Source organism: Salvelinus fontinalis, unplaced genomic scaffold (genome assembly GCF_029448725.1).
Source record: "Salvelinus fontinalis isolate EN_2023a unplaced genomic scaffold, ASM2944872v1 scaffold_0386, whole genome shotgun sequence".
NCBI classification, from domain to species: Eukaryota; Metazoa; Chordata; class Actinopteri; order Salmoniformes; family Salmonidae; genus Salvelinus; species Salvelinus fontinalis.
In genome coordinates, this window is record NW_026600595.1 from 87,223 (window position 1) to 103,243 (window position 16,021).

The following is a 16,021-nucleotide window of genomic DNA, read 5'->3' on the forward strand; positions in this document are numbered from 1 at the left end:
TACAACGACCCCTCTCACTATAGAGATACGACCCCTCTCACTATAGAGATACGACCCCTCTCACTATAGAGATACGACCCCTCTCACTATAGAGATACGACCCCTCTCACTATAGAGGTACAACGACCCCTCTCACTATAGAGATACGACCCCTCTCACTATAGAGATACGACCCCTCTCACTATAGAGATACGACCCCTCTCACTATAGAGGTACAACGACCCCTCTCACTATAGAGATACGACCCCTCTCACTATAGAGGTACAACGACCCCTCTCACTATAGAGATACAACGACCCCTCTCACTATAGAGATACGACCCCTCTCACTATAGAGATACGACCCCTCTCACTATAGAGGTACAACGACCCCTCTCACTATAGAGATACGACCCCTCTCACTATAGAGGTACAACGACCCCTCTCACTATAGAGATACAACGACCCCTCTCACTATAGAGATACGACCCCTCTCACTATAGAGATACGACCCCTCTCACTATAGAGATACGACCCCTATCATTATAGAGATACGACCCCTCTCATTATAGAGATACAACACCTCTCACTATGGAGATACGACCCCTCTCATTATAGAGATACGACCCCTCTCACTATAGAGATACAACCCCTCTCACTATAGAGATACAACGACCCCTCTCACTATGGAGATACAACCCCTCTCATTATAGAGATACGACCCCTCTCACTATAGAGATATGACCCCTCTCACTATGGAGATACGACCCCTATCACTATAGAGATACGACCCCTCTCACTATAGAGATATGACCCCGCTCACTGTAGAGATACGACCCCGCTCACTGTAGAGATACGACCCCTCTCACTATAGAGATACGACCCCTCTCACTATAGAGATACGACCCCTCTCACTATAGAGATACGACCCCTCTCACTATAGAGATACAACGACCCCGCTCACTATAGAGATACGACCCCTCTCACTATAGAGATACGACCCCTCTCACTATAGAGATACGACCCCTCTCACTATAAAGATACGACCCCTCTCACTATAGAGATACGACCCCTCTCACTATAAAGATACGACCCCTCTCACTGTAGAGATACGACCCCTCTCACTGTAGAGATACGACCCCTCTCACTATAGAGATACGACCCCTCTCACTATAGAGATACGACCCCTCTCACTATAGAGATACGACCCCTCTCACTATGGAGATACGACCCCTCTCACTGTGGAGATACAACCCCTCTCACTATAGAGATAAGACCCCTCTCATTATAGAGTTACGACCCCTTTCACTATAGAGATACTACCCCTCTCACTATAGAGATACGACCCCTCTCACTATAGAGATACAACGACCCCTCTCACTATGGAGATACGACCCCTCTCACTATAGAGATATGACCCCTTTCACTATAGAGATACGACCCCTCTCACTATAGAGATACGACGCCTCTCACTATAGAGATACGACCCCTCTCACTATAGAGATACGACCCCTATCATTATAGAGATACGACCCCTCTCATTATAGAGATACAACACCTCTCACTATGGAGATACGACCCCTCTCATTATAGAGATACGACCCCTCTCACTATAGAGATACAACCCCTCTCACTATAGAGATACAACGACCCCTCTCACTATGGAGATACAACCCCTCTCACTATAGAGATACAACGACCCCTCTCACTATAGAGATACGACCCCTCTCACTATAGAGATACGACCCCTCTCACTATAGAGATACAACGACCCCTCTCACTATAGAGATACGACCCCTCTCACTATAGAGATACGACCCCTCTCACTATAGAGATACGACCCCTCTCACTATAGAGATACAACGACCCCTCTCACTATAGAGATACAACGACCCCTCTCACTATAGAGATACGACCCCTCTCACTATAGAGATACGAACCCTCTCACTATAGAGATACGACCCCTCTCACTATAGAGATACGACCCCTCTCACTATAGAGGTACAACGACCCCTCTCACTATAGAGATACGACCCCTCTCACTATAGAGGTACAACGACCCCTCTCACTATAGAGATACGACCCCTCTCACTATAGAGATACAACGACCCCTCTCACTATAGAGGTACAACGACCCCTCTCACTATAGAGATACGACCCCTCTCACTATAGAGGTACAACGACCCCTCTCACTATAGAGATACAACGACCCCTCTCACTATAGAGGTACAACGACCCCTCTCACTATAGAGATACGACCCCTCTCACTATAGAGGTACAACGACCCCTCTCACTATAGAGATACAACGACCCCTCTCACTATAGAGATACAACGACCCCTCTCACTATAGAGATACGACCCCTATCATTATAGAGATACGACCCCTCTCATTATAGAGATACCACACCTCTCACTATGGAGATACGACCCCTCTCATTATAGAGATACGACCCCTCTCACTATAGAGATACAACCCCTCTCACTATAGAGATACAACGACCCCTCTCACTATGGAGATACAACCCCTCTCACTATAGAGATACAACGACCCCTCTCACTATAGAGATACGACCCCTCTCACTATAGAGATACGACCCCTCTCACTATAGAGATACAACGACCCCTCTCACTATAGAGATACGACCCCTCTCACTGTAGAGATACGACCCCTCTCACTATAGAGATACGACCCCTCTCACTATAGAGATACAACGACCCCTCTCACTATAGAGATACAACGACCCCTCTCACTATAGAGATACGACCCCTCTCACTATAGAGATACGACCCCTCTCACTATAGAGATACGACCCCTCTCACTATAGAGATACGACCCCTCTCACTATAGAGGTACAACGACCCCTCTCACTATAGAGATACGACCCCTCTCACTGTAGAGATACGACCCCTCTCACTATAGAGATACGACCCCTCTCACTATAGAGATACGACCCCTCTCACTATAGAGGTACAATGATCCCTCTCACTGTGTAGACACAACGACCCCTCTCACTATAGAGATATGACCCCTCTCACTATAGAGATACGACCCCTCTCACTATAGAGATACGACCCCTCTCACTATAGAGATACAACCACTCTCACTATAGAGATACGACCCCTCTCACTATAGAGATACAACGACCCCTCTCACTATAGAGATACGACCCCACTCACTATAGAGATACGACCCCTCTCACTATAGAGATACGACCCCTCTCACTATAGAGATACAACGACCCCTTTCACTATAGAGATACGACCCCTCTCTCTAGAGTAACGACCCCTCTCACTATAGAGATACGACCCCTCTCACTAAAGAGATACGACCCCTCTCACTAGAGTAATGACCCCTCTCACTATAGAGATACGACCCCTCTCACTATAGAGATACGACCCCACTCACTATAGAGATACGACCCCTCTCACTATAGAGATACGACCCCTCTCACTATAGAGATACTACGACCCCTCTCACTATAGAGATACGACCCCTCTCACTATAGAGATACGACCCCTCTCACTATAGAGATACAACCCCTCTCACTATAGAGATACGACCCCTCTCACTATAGAGATATGACCCCTCTCACTATGGAGATACGACCCCTATCACTATAGAGATACGACCCCTCTCACTATAGAGATACGACCCCTCTCACTATAGAGATACGACCCCTCTCACTATAGAGATACGACCCCTCTCACTATAGAGATACGACCCCTCTCACTATAGAGATACGACCCCTCTCACTATAGAAATATGACCCCTCTCACTATAGAGATACAACCCCTCTCACTATAGAGATATGACCTCTCTAACTATAGAGATACGACCCCTCTCACTATAGAGATACAACCCCTCTCACTATAGAGATATGACCTCTCTAACTATAGAGATACGACCCCTCTCACTATAGAGATACGACCCCTCTCTTGCTTCGGTCCAGCAAGCCGGTAGGAAATTGAACAGCTATTGGAGACTAACATAGCGACAAAATTACACGGAGACTGTCGCAGATTGTACCTTTAGGAATGAGAGTAACCGTTTCCAACGGAGTTTGTTTTAGTCATTTCACTGTTGTTCTCTTGGTTTCCATAAGCCTGCTGGAGAAGGAAAGGAAAAACACAAGTATATAGATGGAGAGAAACATCGTGACCTAGTAAGGATGAGATGACAGCATGAACGTCAGGGGAGGGGATCCCAGGTGGTTATAGACTCCCCAGAGAGACCCAGCTGAGAGGAGCAGCCCAACAGACTCCTGTTGTATCAAAGAGCTGCTGAGAACAACCTGAATTATGTCTAAGCGCTTCTGTTTCCAGAGAGAGAGACAGAGAGAGAGAGAGAGACAGAGAGAGAGAGACAGAGAGAGAGAGAGAGAGAGAGAGAGACAGAGAGAGAGATAGACAGAGAGAGAGAGATAGAGAGAGACACACAGAGAGAGAGAGAGAGAGAGAGACAGAGAGAGAGAGAGAGAGAGAGAGATCGAGGCTAATGCTAATCGAGGAGTCCATAAACACAAACAACTTCTGGCAAAATTGGAAAAAATTAAAGAAATCTAAACAAGAGGAATTAGCGATACAAAATGGTGACATATGGACAACCCATTTTAAAACACTCTACAACACCGTTCAAATTGACACAAACGCAGAACAACGCCAAATTCATGAGAAGTTGAATGGATTAGAAAAAGCTATAAAGGACAACCAAAATCCACTGGACTCCCCAATTACTGACCAGGAGCTCTATAAGAAACTTCAGGCTCTCAAATTTAAAAAGGCATGCGGACCTGATGGCATCCTAAATGAGATGCTCAAACTCACTAGTGCAAAATTTCAATTGGCCATATTAAAACTGTTTAATTTGATCCTGAGTGTAGGTTATTTCCCTGACATCTGGAATCAAGGACTCATAACCCCAATCTTTAAAAACGGAGACAAATTTGACCCTAACAATTACAGAGGCATTTGTGTGAACAGTAACCTGGGGAAGGTTTTCTGTAGTATTATAAATGTAAGAGTTCTAAACTTCCTTAATAAGCACAATGTCTTGAGTAAAAGCCAAATTGGATTTATACCAAAACATCGCACGACCGATCATATTTACACCCTACACACCCTGATAGGTAAACATGTCCACCAAAATAATACCAAAATATACGCTTGCTTTATCGACTTCCAAAAAGCATTTGATTCTATTTGGCACACAGGACTGTTCTACAAAGTTATTGAAAGTGGTGTAGGGGGTAAAACATATGACATAATTAAATCAATGTATACTGGCAATACGTGCAGCATTAAAATTGGCAAGAAAAGAACAGAATTCTTTAACCAGGGGCGGGGCCTTCGTCAGGGTTGTAATCTGAGCCCTGCACTCTTCAATATTTACATCAACGAATTGGCCACTATTCTAGATAAATCCTCAGCCCCTGGTGTTAGTCTCCATAATTCAGAGGTTAAATGCCTACTCTTCGCAGATGACCTATGCCTGTTGTCACCCACAGCACATGGCCTACAGCAGAGCCTGGATCTGCTAGAGCAGTACTGCCAGACCTGGGCCCTGGCAGTAAACCCCAAAAAGACTAAAATAATGATTTTCCAGAGAAGATCCAGATCTCAGGGAATTAGACCAAAGTTCTCAATTGGTACAAAATATATAGAGTACTGCACACACTACAATTACTTAGGTTTAAAAATAAGCTCAACTGGACACCTTAATGAGGCAGTGAATGAACTGAGAGAGAAAGCACGCAGGGCATTCTACGCAATTAAAAAGCAAATTCAAATTGAAATACCTATTAAAATCTGGCTAAAACTAATTGAATATGTCATTGAACCAATTGCACTTTATGGCAGCGAGGTGTGGGGTCCACTTGCAAAACAAGATTTCATCAAATGGGACAAACATCCCATTGAAACCCTGCATGCAGAGTTCTGTAAGATTCTCCTACATGTCCAGAGGAAAACTACAAACAATGCATGCAGGGCAGAATTAGGCAAATATCCACTAATAATAAAAACTCAAAAAAGAGCAATTAAGTTTTGGAAACATCTAAAATACAGTGACCCCCTCTCATATCACTACCAAGCCCTGCAATACCAAGAGCTGAGCAAAGAAAAGAGTCCCCTCATCCAGCTGGTCCTGGGGCTGAGTTCACAAACCTGTTCTACTAACACACTGAAGCCTCAGGACCAGAACATCCAATCAATCAGAATAAACCAAATTACAACACAGTCAAAACAAAACTACATTGCTTATTGGGAAACACAAGCACAAGCACAGAGCAAAATGCAGTGCTATCTGGCCCTAAATCGACAGTACACCATGGCTAACTATTTGACTATGGTTACTGATCAAAACCTTAGAAAAACCTTGACAAAGTACAGGCTCAGTGAGCACAGCCTTGCCATTGAGAAGGGTAGACACAGGAAAACCTGGCTCCCTGTAGAGGAAAGGCTGTGCAACCACTGCACAACAGCAGAACTTGAGACGGAGCTGCATTTCCTGACAAAATGTCAAAAATATAAAACAATTAGAGAGTGTCATTTCCCCAAATTTGAAACTCTTATTCAAGGTTTCAAAGACCTCTCTGATGAGGATAGGCTACCCGTCCTGTTGGGGGAGGACGCAGAGAGCTGTGGGTTGGCAGCGCACTACATTGCTGCCTGCCATAAGTTGAGGGACAGTGTCTGACAGACCAATCAACCTGCACATGTACTCTACTGTATGTTTATTGTTATTGTTGAATGTATGGTTATTTTGACACTTAGTTATTGTTGTTACTGTTGTCCCGTTGACCATTTTGATTCTCATTTTTATATTGTAAATAAGCTTTGGCAATATGTACATTGTTACGTCATGCCAATAAAGCAAATTGAATTGAATTGAATTGAGAGAGAGAGAGAGAGAGACAGAGAGAGAGAGACAGACAGAGAGAGAGAGAGAGAGACAGACAGAGAGAGAGACAGAGAGAGAGAGAGAGAGAGAGAGAGAGAGAGAGAGAGAGACGCACAGGCTGTGAGAGGAGCAACTGGCCCAGCCCCCACCAACCAAATGAGTGACATTAAACAAATGCTGAGTCTACTATGCTCACATGTGATAGGCCGAGGGTCATGGTAAGATGAGCACAAGAACACCACCATCCTCACACTACACCCACCCAAGTAGCATGACACAAATTCTTGTGTCATCATCTTAAATGATAAACAAATCACATTTGCAAAATAATAGTTTACTTTAATTGAAAAATCCTGTTAATGGTTCTTCTTGGATTGTGAATGTTTGTCTCATTTTGAAAGGTAAAGAAAAGAGAGAGAAAAAAAAAAGTTATGAAGTCTTTTTACGTTGCATGTTGGAATTTACAAGGATTGAAGTCCTCTGCTTTTGGGCTAAAGAGCAGAAACCCAGACTTCCTGAAAGAAATTGATGATGTTGATATTGTAGTACTACAGGAAACATGGTGCAGAGGTGATGTTTCCACTGGCTGTCCACTAGGTTATAGGGAGATAATCATACCATCCACTAAATTAAAAGGAATCAAACAGGGCAGAGACTCAGGGGGAATGTTAATATGGTATAAATCTGAACTAATTAATTCAATCGAATTGATCAAAACAGGAGAATTCTTTATCTGGTTAAAAATCAACAAGGAGGCTATCTTGACAGATAAAAACGTCTTCCTCTGTGCCACATACATTCCCCCCTCAGAGTCACCCTACTTCAATGAAGAGAGCTTCTCTATTCTAGAGGGAGAGATTAGTCACTTTCAGGCCCAAGGCAACGTACTGGTCTGTGGAGACCTGAATGCTAGAACAGCAGAAGAACAAGACACTATTAACAGTCATGGGGATAAACACCTACCAGGAAGCAATAACCTTTCCCTCCCCACATACCCCCACAGAAACAACTATGACAAAGTGAAAAACAAAAACGGAGTACAGCTCCTGAGGCTCTGTCGAACACTGGGTCTGTACATAGTCAATGGCAGGCTGAGAGGAGACTCTTTTGGTAGGTACACCTACAGCTCATCCCTTGGCAGCAGCACTGTAGACTACTTCCTCACCGACCTAAACCCAGAGTCTCTCAGAGCCTTCACAGTCAGCCCACTAACACCTCTCTCAGACCACAGTAAAATCACAGTGTATCTGAGAAGAGCAGAACCCAACCATGAAGCATCACGGCCCAATAAATTACATGGTACTAAACAAGCCTATAGATGGAGTGCAAACAGTACAGACATCTACCAAAAAGCAATTAGTAGCCAAAAAATACAATCTCTCCTGGACAACTTTTTAGCCTTAACATTCTCCTTCAGCAATGAAGGTGTAAATTTGGCCGTTAGAAACATAAACTTTATATTTGACAAATTAGCCTCCTTGGCTAATCTAAAGAAGCATAAGAGCAAACCAAAAATAACAGATAATGAAAAATGGTTTGATAATGATTGCAAAAATCTAAGAAAGTCATTGAGAAATATATCTAATCAAAAACACAGAGAACCAGACAACAAAAATATACGCCTTCAATATGGGGAAACACTGAAGCAATACAAACGCACCCTAAGAACAAAAAAGGAACAGCACATTAGAAATCAGCTGGATGGAATTGAGGAATCCATAGAATCAAACCACTTCTGGGAGAATTGGAATAAATTAAACAAACCTCATCATGAGGAATTGGCTATCCAAAATGGGGATATGTGGAGAAATCACTTTGCAAACCTCTACAGCAATATAACAAAGAGCCCAGAACAAAAAGATATACAAGAAAAATTACAAATCCTTGAATTAGCAGTCAAAGACTATCAGAATCCTGTAGATACCCCAATTACAGAAGAAGAATTATTGGAAAAACTATGCAATCTCCAACCCAAAAAGGCCTGTGGTGCTGATGGTATTTTAAATGAAATGATCAAATATACAGACCACAAATTCAAATTGGCTATACTCAAACTCTTCAACATTATCCTCACTGCAGGTATTTTCCCCGATATTTGGAACCAGGGATTGATCACACCAATCTATAAAAATGGAGACAAATTTGACCCAAATAATTACAGAGGAATTTACGTTAACAGCAACTTGGGGAAAATTCTCTGCAGTATTATAAATAGCAGACTACATCATTTCCTTGACGAACACAACGTCCTGAGCAGAAGCCAGATTGGATTTCTGAAAAATTATCGTACAACAGACCACATTTACACCCTCCACACTCTAATTGATAAACAAGTTAACCAAAACAAAGGCAAAATCTACTCGTGTTTTGTAGATTTCAAGAAAGCATTTGATTCAATTTGGCACGAAGGTCTTTTTTATAAACTAATAGAAAGTGGTATTGGAGGGAAAACATATGATTTTATTAAATCAATGTACACTAAAAACAAATGTGCGGTTAAAATTGGCAACAAGCAAACAGACTTCTTCTCTCAGGGGCGGGGAGTGAAACAGGGCTGCCCAATAAGTCCAACATTATTTAACATCTACATTAATGAATTGGCAAAAACATTAGAAGAATCGGCAGCACCTGGTATCACCCTACAAAACACTGAAATCAAGTGTCTGCTGTACGCAGATGACCTGGTGCTGCTGTCTCCCACTAAAGAGGGGTTACAGCAGCACCTAGATCGTCTTCACAGGTTCTGTCAGACCTGGGCTCTGACCGTTAACCTAAAAAAAACAAATATAATGATATTCCAAAAAAGGTGGGGAAATAAGGATGACAAATATAAATTCTATTTGGACACAGTTCTATTAGAACACACCAAAAACTACACATATCTAGGACTAAATATGAGCAACACAGGTAGCTTTCACATGGCTGTGAATGAGCTGAGAGACAAAGCAAGAAGAGCATTCTATGCCATTAAAAGGAACATCAAAATTGAAATTCCAATTAGAATCTGGCTCAAAATTTTTCAATCAGTTATAGAACCAATTGCTCTATATGGCAGTGAAGTATGGGGTCCACTCTCTAATAATGAATTCACTAAATGGGACAAACATCCAACTGAAATATTGCATGCAGAGTTTTGCAAGACTGTATTGCAAGTACAAAGAAAAACTCCAAATAACGCATGTAGGGCAGAATTGGGCCAATACCCCCTCCTCATTCGAATAGAAAAAAGAGCCATCAAATTTTACAACCATCTAAAAACAAGTGACCCTAAAACATTCCATCACACAGCTCTACAATGTCAAGAGATGAAACCAGAGAAGAGTCCCCTCAGCCAGCTGGTTCTGAGGCTCAGTTCACCAACCCAAACCAACCCCATAGAGCCTCGGGACAGCCCTCAGAAAATCTGGCCCAACCAAATCATCACAAAACAAAAAGAAAAATATATAACCTATTGGAAAGACACCACAAAAAATCAAAGTAAACTTCAATGCTATTTGGCTCTAAACAGACAGTACATGGTGGCAGACTATCTGACCACTGTGACTGATAGAAAACTGAGGAAAACATTGACTAGGTACAGACTCAGTGAGCACCGTCTGGCTATAGAGACCGGTCGTCACAGACAAACCTGGCTGCCCAGAGAGGACAGGCTGTGCTCACTCTGCTCCAGAGGAGAGGTAGAGACAGAGGTGCATTTCCTACTACACTGTGACAAATACTCAGACCTAAGAGCATATTTCTTTCCCAAAATTATAACTCAATACAAAGAATTTGAAACTATAAAAGATGAAGAAAAAATCAAATATTTATTGGGTGAAAAGCCAAAATGTGCAGTTTTGGCAGCCAAATATGTGTCCTCCTGCCACAACCTGAGGGACAGCCAGTGAAAAATGCAAAGTAATATTGATAATATTTCCCATTTAGCTTAGTTTTGTTTTGTCTTTCATACCAGGTCATATGTCTTCTCAAGTCATATTGACACTGGTCTACTACTGTTGCTTTAATGTATTGTTGTTCTGATTAATATTGTTGTTGTAGTTGTTGTTAATGGTAATCCCATGTCCACTACTACTGTTATTATTGCTGTTGGTCCCACCATTTATTTATATATAAATATATATATATTTTGTATATATATACATATATATTTGATTTTGATTTTTCGATATGTATACTTTGACAATGTAAGTAATAACGAACCTACCATGTCAATAAAGTCAATTGAATTGAATGGAATTGAATTGAGAGAGAGAGAGAGAGAGAGAGAGAGAGAGAGAGAGAGAGAGAGAGAGAGAGAAAGAGAGAGAGAGAGAGAGAGAGACAGAGAGAAGGAGAGAGAGCGAGAGAGACAGAGAGAGAGACAGAAAAGGAAAGAGAGAGAGAGAGACAGAGAGAAGGAGAGAGAGAGAGAGAGACAGACAGAGAGAAGGAGAGAGAGAGACAGAAAGAGAGAGAAAGGGAGAGAGAGAGAGAGAGATCCACAAAGAAGGTTCCAGGGTGATGAGCTATGACTGGATGGCGTCAGCGGGCGGAGAGGCCACCCTTCCTCCTGTTATAGTCCCATCATCCTCTATCTCGCTGGCTGCCTGCCTCTGTTTTGTGGCTGTGATCAGCCGTCCCTCAGGCAGCAGTGTCCTGTCTGCCTGGTCCTGAGTTATATGGTCCTTCAGTAATCCATCTGAGCGTCCGCCAGGCTCCTCCAGGCCCATAAACAGACGATTTATACCCCTGGGGGAAATTACAGGGGCTGGCAGCACCAGGGAAGGAGCAGGGCTAGGAACCTGGGCTGTCACCAGATAGAGAGGCTGATGGACTGCCCACTACGTGACTACACCATCAGCCTCCACCTTAGGCATCTCTCCTTCCCTTCATTCTTAGCCTTCCCTAGACACGGTCCTTGCTCGGCATCCCCACTCTCCCTTCTGTCTCCCCCAGCCACCAACCCTCAACCTATGGAGACTATGCCATACGCCACCCTCCCCTCCTCTCCTTTCTAACCTCTTGTCGTGAGCCCTTTCTTTAGTTCTACACAACTGCCACAGCTCAACAGCCCTCATCAGTTCTCTTTATGGCCACTAACTAACTTTAGAAAGAGAGGAAAAGTGTTTCCTTAGAAGTATACAATGATGGAGCGAGATAGGAGAGGACATTGTAGGAGGAGAGGAGTGATGGAGAGAGAGAGGAGTGATGAGGAGAGGAGTGATGGAGAGAGAGAGAGAAGAGAGGAGTGATGAAGAGAGAGAGAAGAGAGGAGTGATGGAGAGAGAGAGAAGAGAGGAGTGATGGAGAGAGAGAGGAGTGATGAGGAGAGGAGTGATGAGGAGAGGAGTGATGGAGAGAGAGAGAGGAGAGGAGTGATGGAGAGAGAGAGAAGAGAGGAGTGATGGAGAGAGAGAGAAGAGAGGAGTGATGGAGAGAGAGAGAAGAGAGGAGTGATGGAGAGAGAGAGGAGTGATGAGGAGAGGAGTGATGGAGAGAGAGAGAGAGGAGAGGAGTGATGAGAGAGAGAGAAGAGAGGAGTGATGAAGAGAGAGAGGAGAGGATTGATGGGGAGAGAGCGAGAGGAGAGGAGTGATGGGGAGAGAGAGAGAGGAGAGGAGTGATGGGGAGAGAGCGAGAGGAGAGGAGTGGATGCTGGAGGAGGAGAGGAGTGATGGAGCGAGAGAGGAGTGATGAGGAGAGGAGTGATGGAGAGAGAGAGGAGAGGAGTGATGGAGAGAGAGGAGTGATGAGGAGAGAAGTGATGGAGAGAGAGGAGAGGAGTGATGAGGAGAGGAGGGATGGAGAGAGAAGAGGAGAGGAGGGATGGAGAGAGAAGAGGAGAGGAGGGATGGAGAGAGAGAGAGGAGAGGAGTGGACGCTGGAGGAGGAGAGTCCGAACACCGACCATGCCACACAGACAAATCCTCTCCCAATCATCCCTCACACGCAACACTTTCCCTGCCCCTCCTCGGCTTCTGTCTGAGCTGCATGGTGGCTCTACGCTGTACCAGAATCATCATAATCTGGTTTTCTGTTATCAACGGGAATAGAAACGACAAAACAAATACCTGTCTACACCAGATATTCACTTAGTCAATTAATTAATCAAGGAACCAGTAGAGGCACAAAATGTAGGGTATTCAGGAAGTCAACAAATTTAACACTCCCTCTCTTTCTCTCATTTCCTCTTTCTTCTTCTCCTCTCTCTTCTCCTCTCTTCTTCTCCTCTCTTCTTCTCCTCTCTTCATCCCTCTCTCTTCTTCTCCTCTCTTCTTCTCCTTTCTTCTTCTCCTCTCTCTTCTCCTCTCTTCTTCTCCTCTCCTCTTCTACTCTCTCTTCTTCTCCTCTCCTCTTCTCCTCTCGCTTCTTCTCCTCTCTTCTTCTCCTCTCTTCTTCTCCTCTCTTCATCCCGCTCTCTTCTTCTCTCTCTTCTTCTCCTCTCTTCTTCTCCTCTCTCTTCTTCTCCTCTCTTCATCCCTCTCTCTTCTTCTCTCTCTTCTCCGCTCTCTTATTCTCCTCTCTTCTTCTCCTCTCTTCTTCTCCTCTCTCTTCTTCTCCTCTCTTCATCCCTCTCTCTTCTCCTCTCTCTTCTCCTCTCTCTTCTTCTCCTCTCTTCATCCCTCTCTCTTCTTCTCTCTCTTCTTCTCTCTCTTCTCCTCTCTCTTCTTCTCCTCTCTTCTTCTCCTCTCTCTTCTTCTCTCTCTTCTTCTCCTCTCTTCTTCTCCTCTCTCTTCTTCTCCTCTCTTCTTCTCATCTCCATTCTTCTCCTCTCTTCTTCTCCTCTCTTCATCCCTCTCTCTTCTCCTCTCTTCTTCTCCTCTCCTCTTCTCCTCTCTCTTCTTCTCCTCTCTTCATCCCTCTCTCTTCTTCTCTCTCTTCTCCTCTCTCTTCTTCTCCTCTCTTCTTCTCCTCTCTTCATCTACCCTTCTAGATTTACTATTCAGTCCTCTCTCCCTCCTTCCCTCCCTCCCTCCCTCCCTCCCTCTTTCCCTCCCTCCCTTCCTTCCTTCCTTCCTTCCTTCCTTCCTTCCTTCCTTCCCTCCCTCCCTCCCTCCCTCCCTCCCTCCCTCCCTCCCTCCCTCCCTCTCTCCCTTCCTTCCTTCCTTCCTTCCCTCCCTCCATCTCTTCTCTGTGGATCATAACCCTGCTTTAGATAGCATTAATTTCTCCCGCTCCTCAAAGCTGAGTCTTAGCACATGATGTTCTGAAGTGGCGTGAGCCCTTCTGGTATCTTTAAATGCTTGAATACTAATCCTCTATTTGAGGAAGGAAACGTTGCTCGGTACAGTTTGGACTCTCCATGTCACTCTCAGGGCTGGTATTGGGACAGATTGATATAGGACTCTCTATGTCACTCACAGGGCTGGTATTGGGACAGTTTGATATAGGACTCTCCATGTCACTCTCAGGGCTGGTATTGGGACAGTTTGATATAGGACTCTCCATGTCACTCTCAGGGCTGGTATTGGGACAGACTGATATAGAACTCTCCATGTCACTCTCAGGGCTGGTATTGGGACAGATTCATATAGGACTTTACATGTCACTCTCAGGGCTGGTATTGGGACAGTTTGATATAGGATTCACCATGTCACTCTCAGGGCTGGTATTGGGACAGTTTGATATAGGACTCTCCATGTCACTCTCATGGATGGTATTGGGACAGTTTGATATAGGACTCTCCATGTCACTCTCAGGGCTGGTATTAGGACAGTTTGATATAGGACTCTCCATGTCACTCTCAGGGCTGGTATTAGGACAGTTTGATATAGGACTCTACATATCACTCTCAGGGCTGGTATTAGGACAGTTTGATATAGGACTCTCCATGTCACTCTCAGGGCTGGTATTGGGACAGTTTGATATAGGACTCTCCATGTCACTCTCAGGGCTGGTATTAGGACAGTTTGATATAGGACTCTCCATGTCACTCTCAGGGCTGGTATTGGGACAGTTTAATATAGGACTCTCCATATCACTCTCAGGGCTGGTATTAGGACAGTTTGATATAGGACTCTCCATGTCACTCTCAGGGCTGGTATTGGGACAGTTTGATATAGGACTCTCCATGTCACTCTCAGGGCTGGTATTGGGACAGTTTGATATAGGACTCTCCATGTCACTCTCAGGGCTGGTATTGGGACAGACTGATATAGGACTCACCATGTCACTCTCAGGGCTGGTATTAGGACAGTTTGATATAGGACTCTCCATGTCACTCTCAGGGCTGGTATTGGGACAGTTTGATATAGGACTCACCATGTCACTCTCAGGGCTGGTATTGGGACAGTTTGATATAGGACTCTCCATGTCACTCTCAGGGCTGGTATTGGGACTGATTGATATAGGACTCTCCATGTCACTCACAGGGCTGGTGACGTAATCGATTGAAACGCTATTAGCGCGCACCACCGCTAACTAGCTAGCCATTTCACATCCGTTACATGTACCCCAGTGGAACAAAACAGAGGGGTGTCCATCTTTACCTGACCACAGAGACCACAACCATTCAACTAAATCTCTCTTTCTTTCCGATCTCCCGTCTGTCAATCCATTCATCCAACCAGCTTTCTCTCCTCTCTCTCTCTCTCTCTCTCTCTCTTTTCATTTTCACCTCTCTCCATCTCTCCCTGCATCGCTCTTTCCCTTCTCTCTCCTCCATCTCCTTCTCCTTTGATTCTCCTCTCCTCCGCTTTTGCCCCTGGCATATTCCCGCCTCATTTGTAATTCAGATTTCATCCTGACAGTTTTTCACCACCATATAACAGACAGAGAGAGAGAGAGAGAGAGAGAGAGAGAAAAGAGAATTAGAGAGATACTATTGGCTGTTTAGGAATTGGCCTGTAACGAGGTCAGCTGCCCGTACTCATCCTCCTCTCATCTGCCTCTCCCTCCCTCCTTTTTCTCCTTCCCTTCTTTTTTAACGGTGTTTGATGTCTTCCCCGCAGCCGTCATCACCCACAATTTACGACCTTCAACTTTCTCATTAACACTCTCTATCCCTCCGTCTCTCCCTCCATCCCTCCTTCACCGGAGAGACAGGAGCTCTCATTACCGACACTGGAAATTTACTACTGTGCTGTCCTCCACTTTCTTCCTTCCTCTCTTTTCCTCTCCTCCTCTCTCTGTCACTCGTGTTCTCTAACCTCCATCTCATTCTCT

At 44.4% G+C, this 16,021-nt stretch overlaps 1 protein-coding gene across 1 annotated transcript in view; it reads right to left on the minus strand.

Annotated features, from left to right (window-relative positions):
* LOC129845855 (otolith matrix protein OMM-64-like) overlaps positions 1–15,217 on the minus strand; it is an 18,221-nt gene extending 3,004 nt beyond the window's left edge. Inside the window, exons 1-2 of the mRNA XM_055913781.1 lie at positions 14,640–15,217; positions 14,219–14,366 (exon numbers count right to left, since the gene is read on the minus strand). Of these exons, the coding sequence (XP_055769756.1) occupies positions 14,219–14,366; positions 14,640–15,217 (726 nt within the window). The remainder of the gene's footprint in view (positions 1–14,218; positions 14,367–14,639) is intronic.
* Between the last annotated feature and the right edge of the window lie 804 nt (positions 15,218–16,021).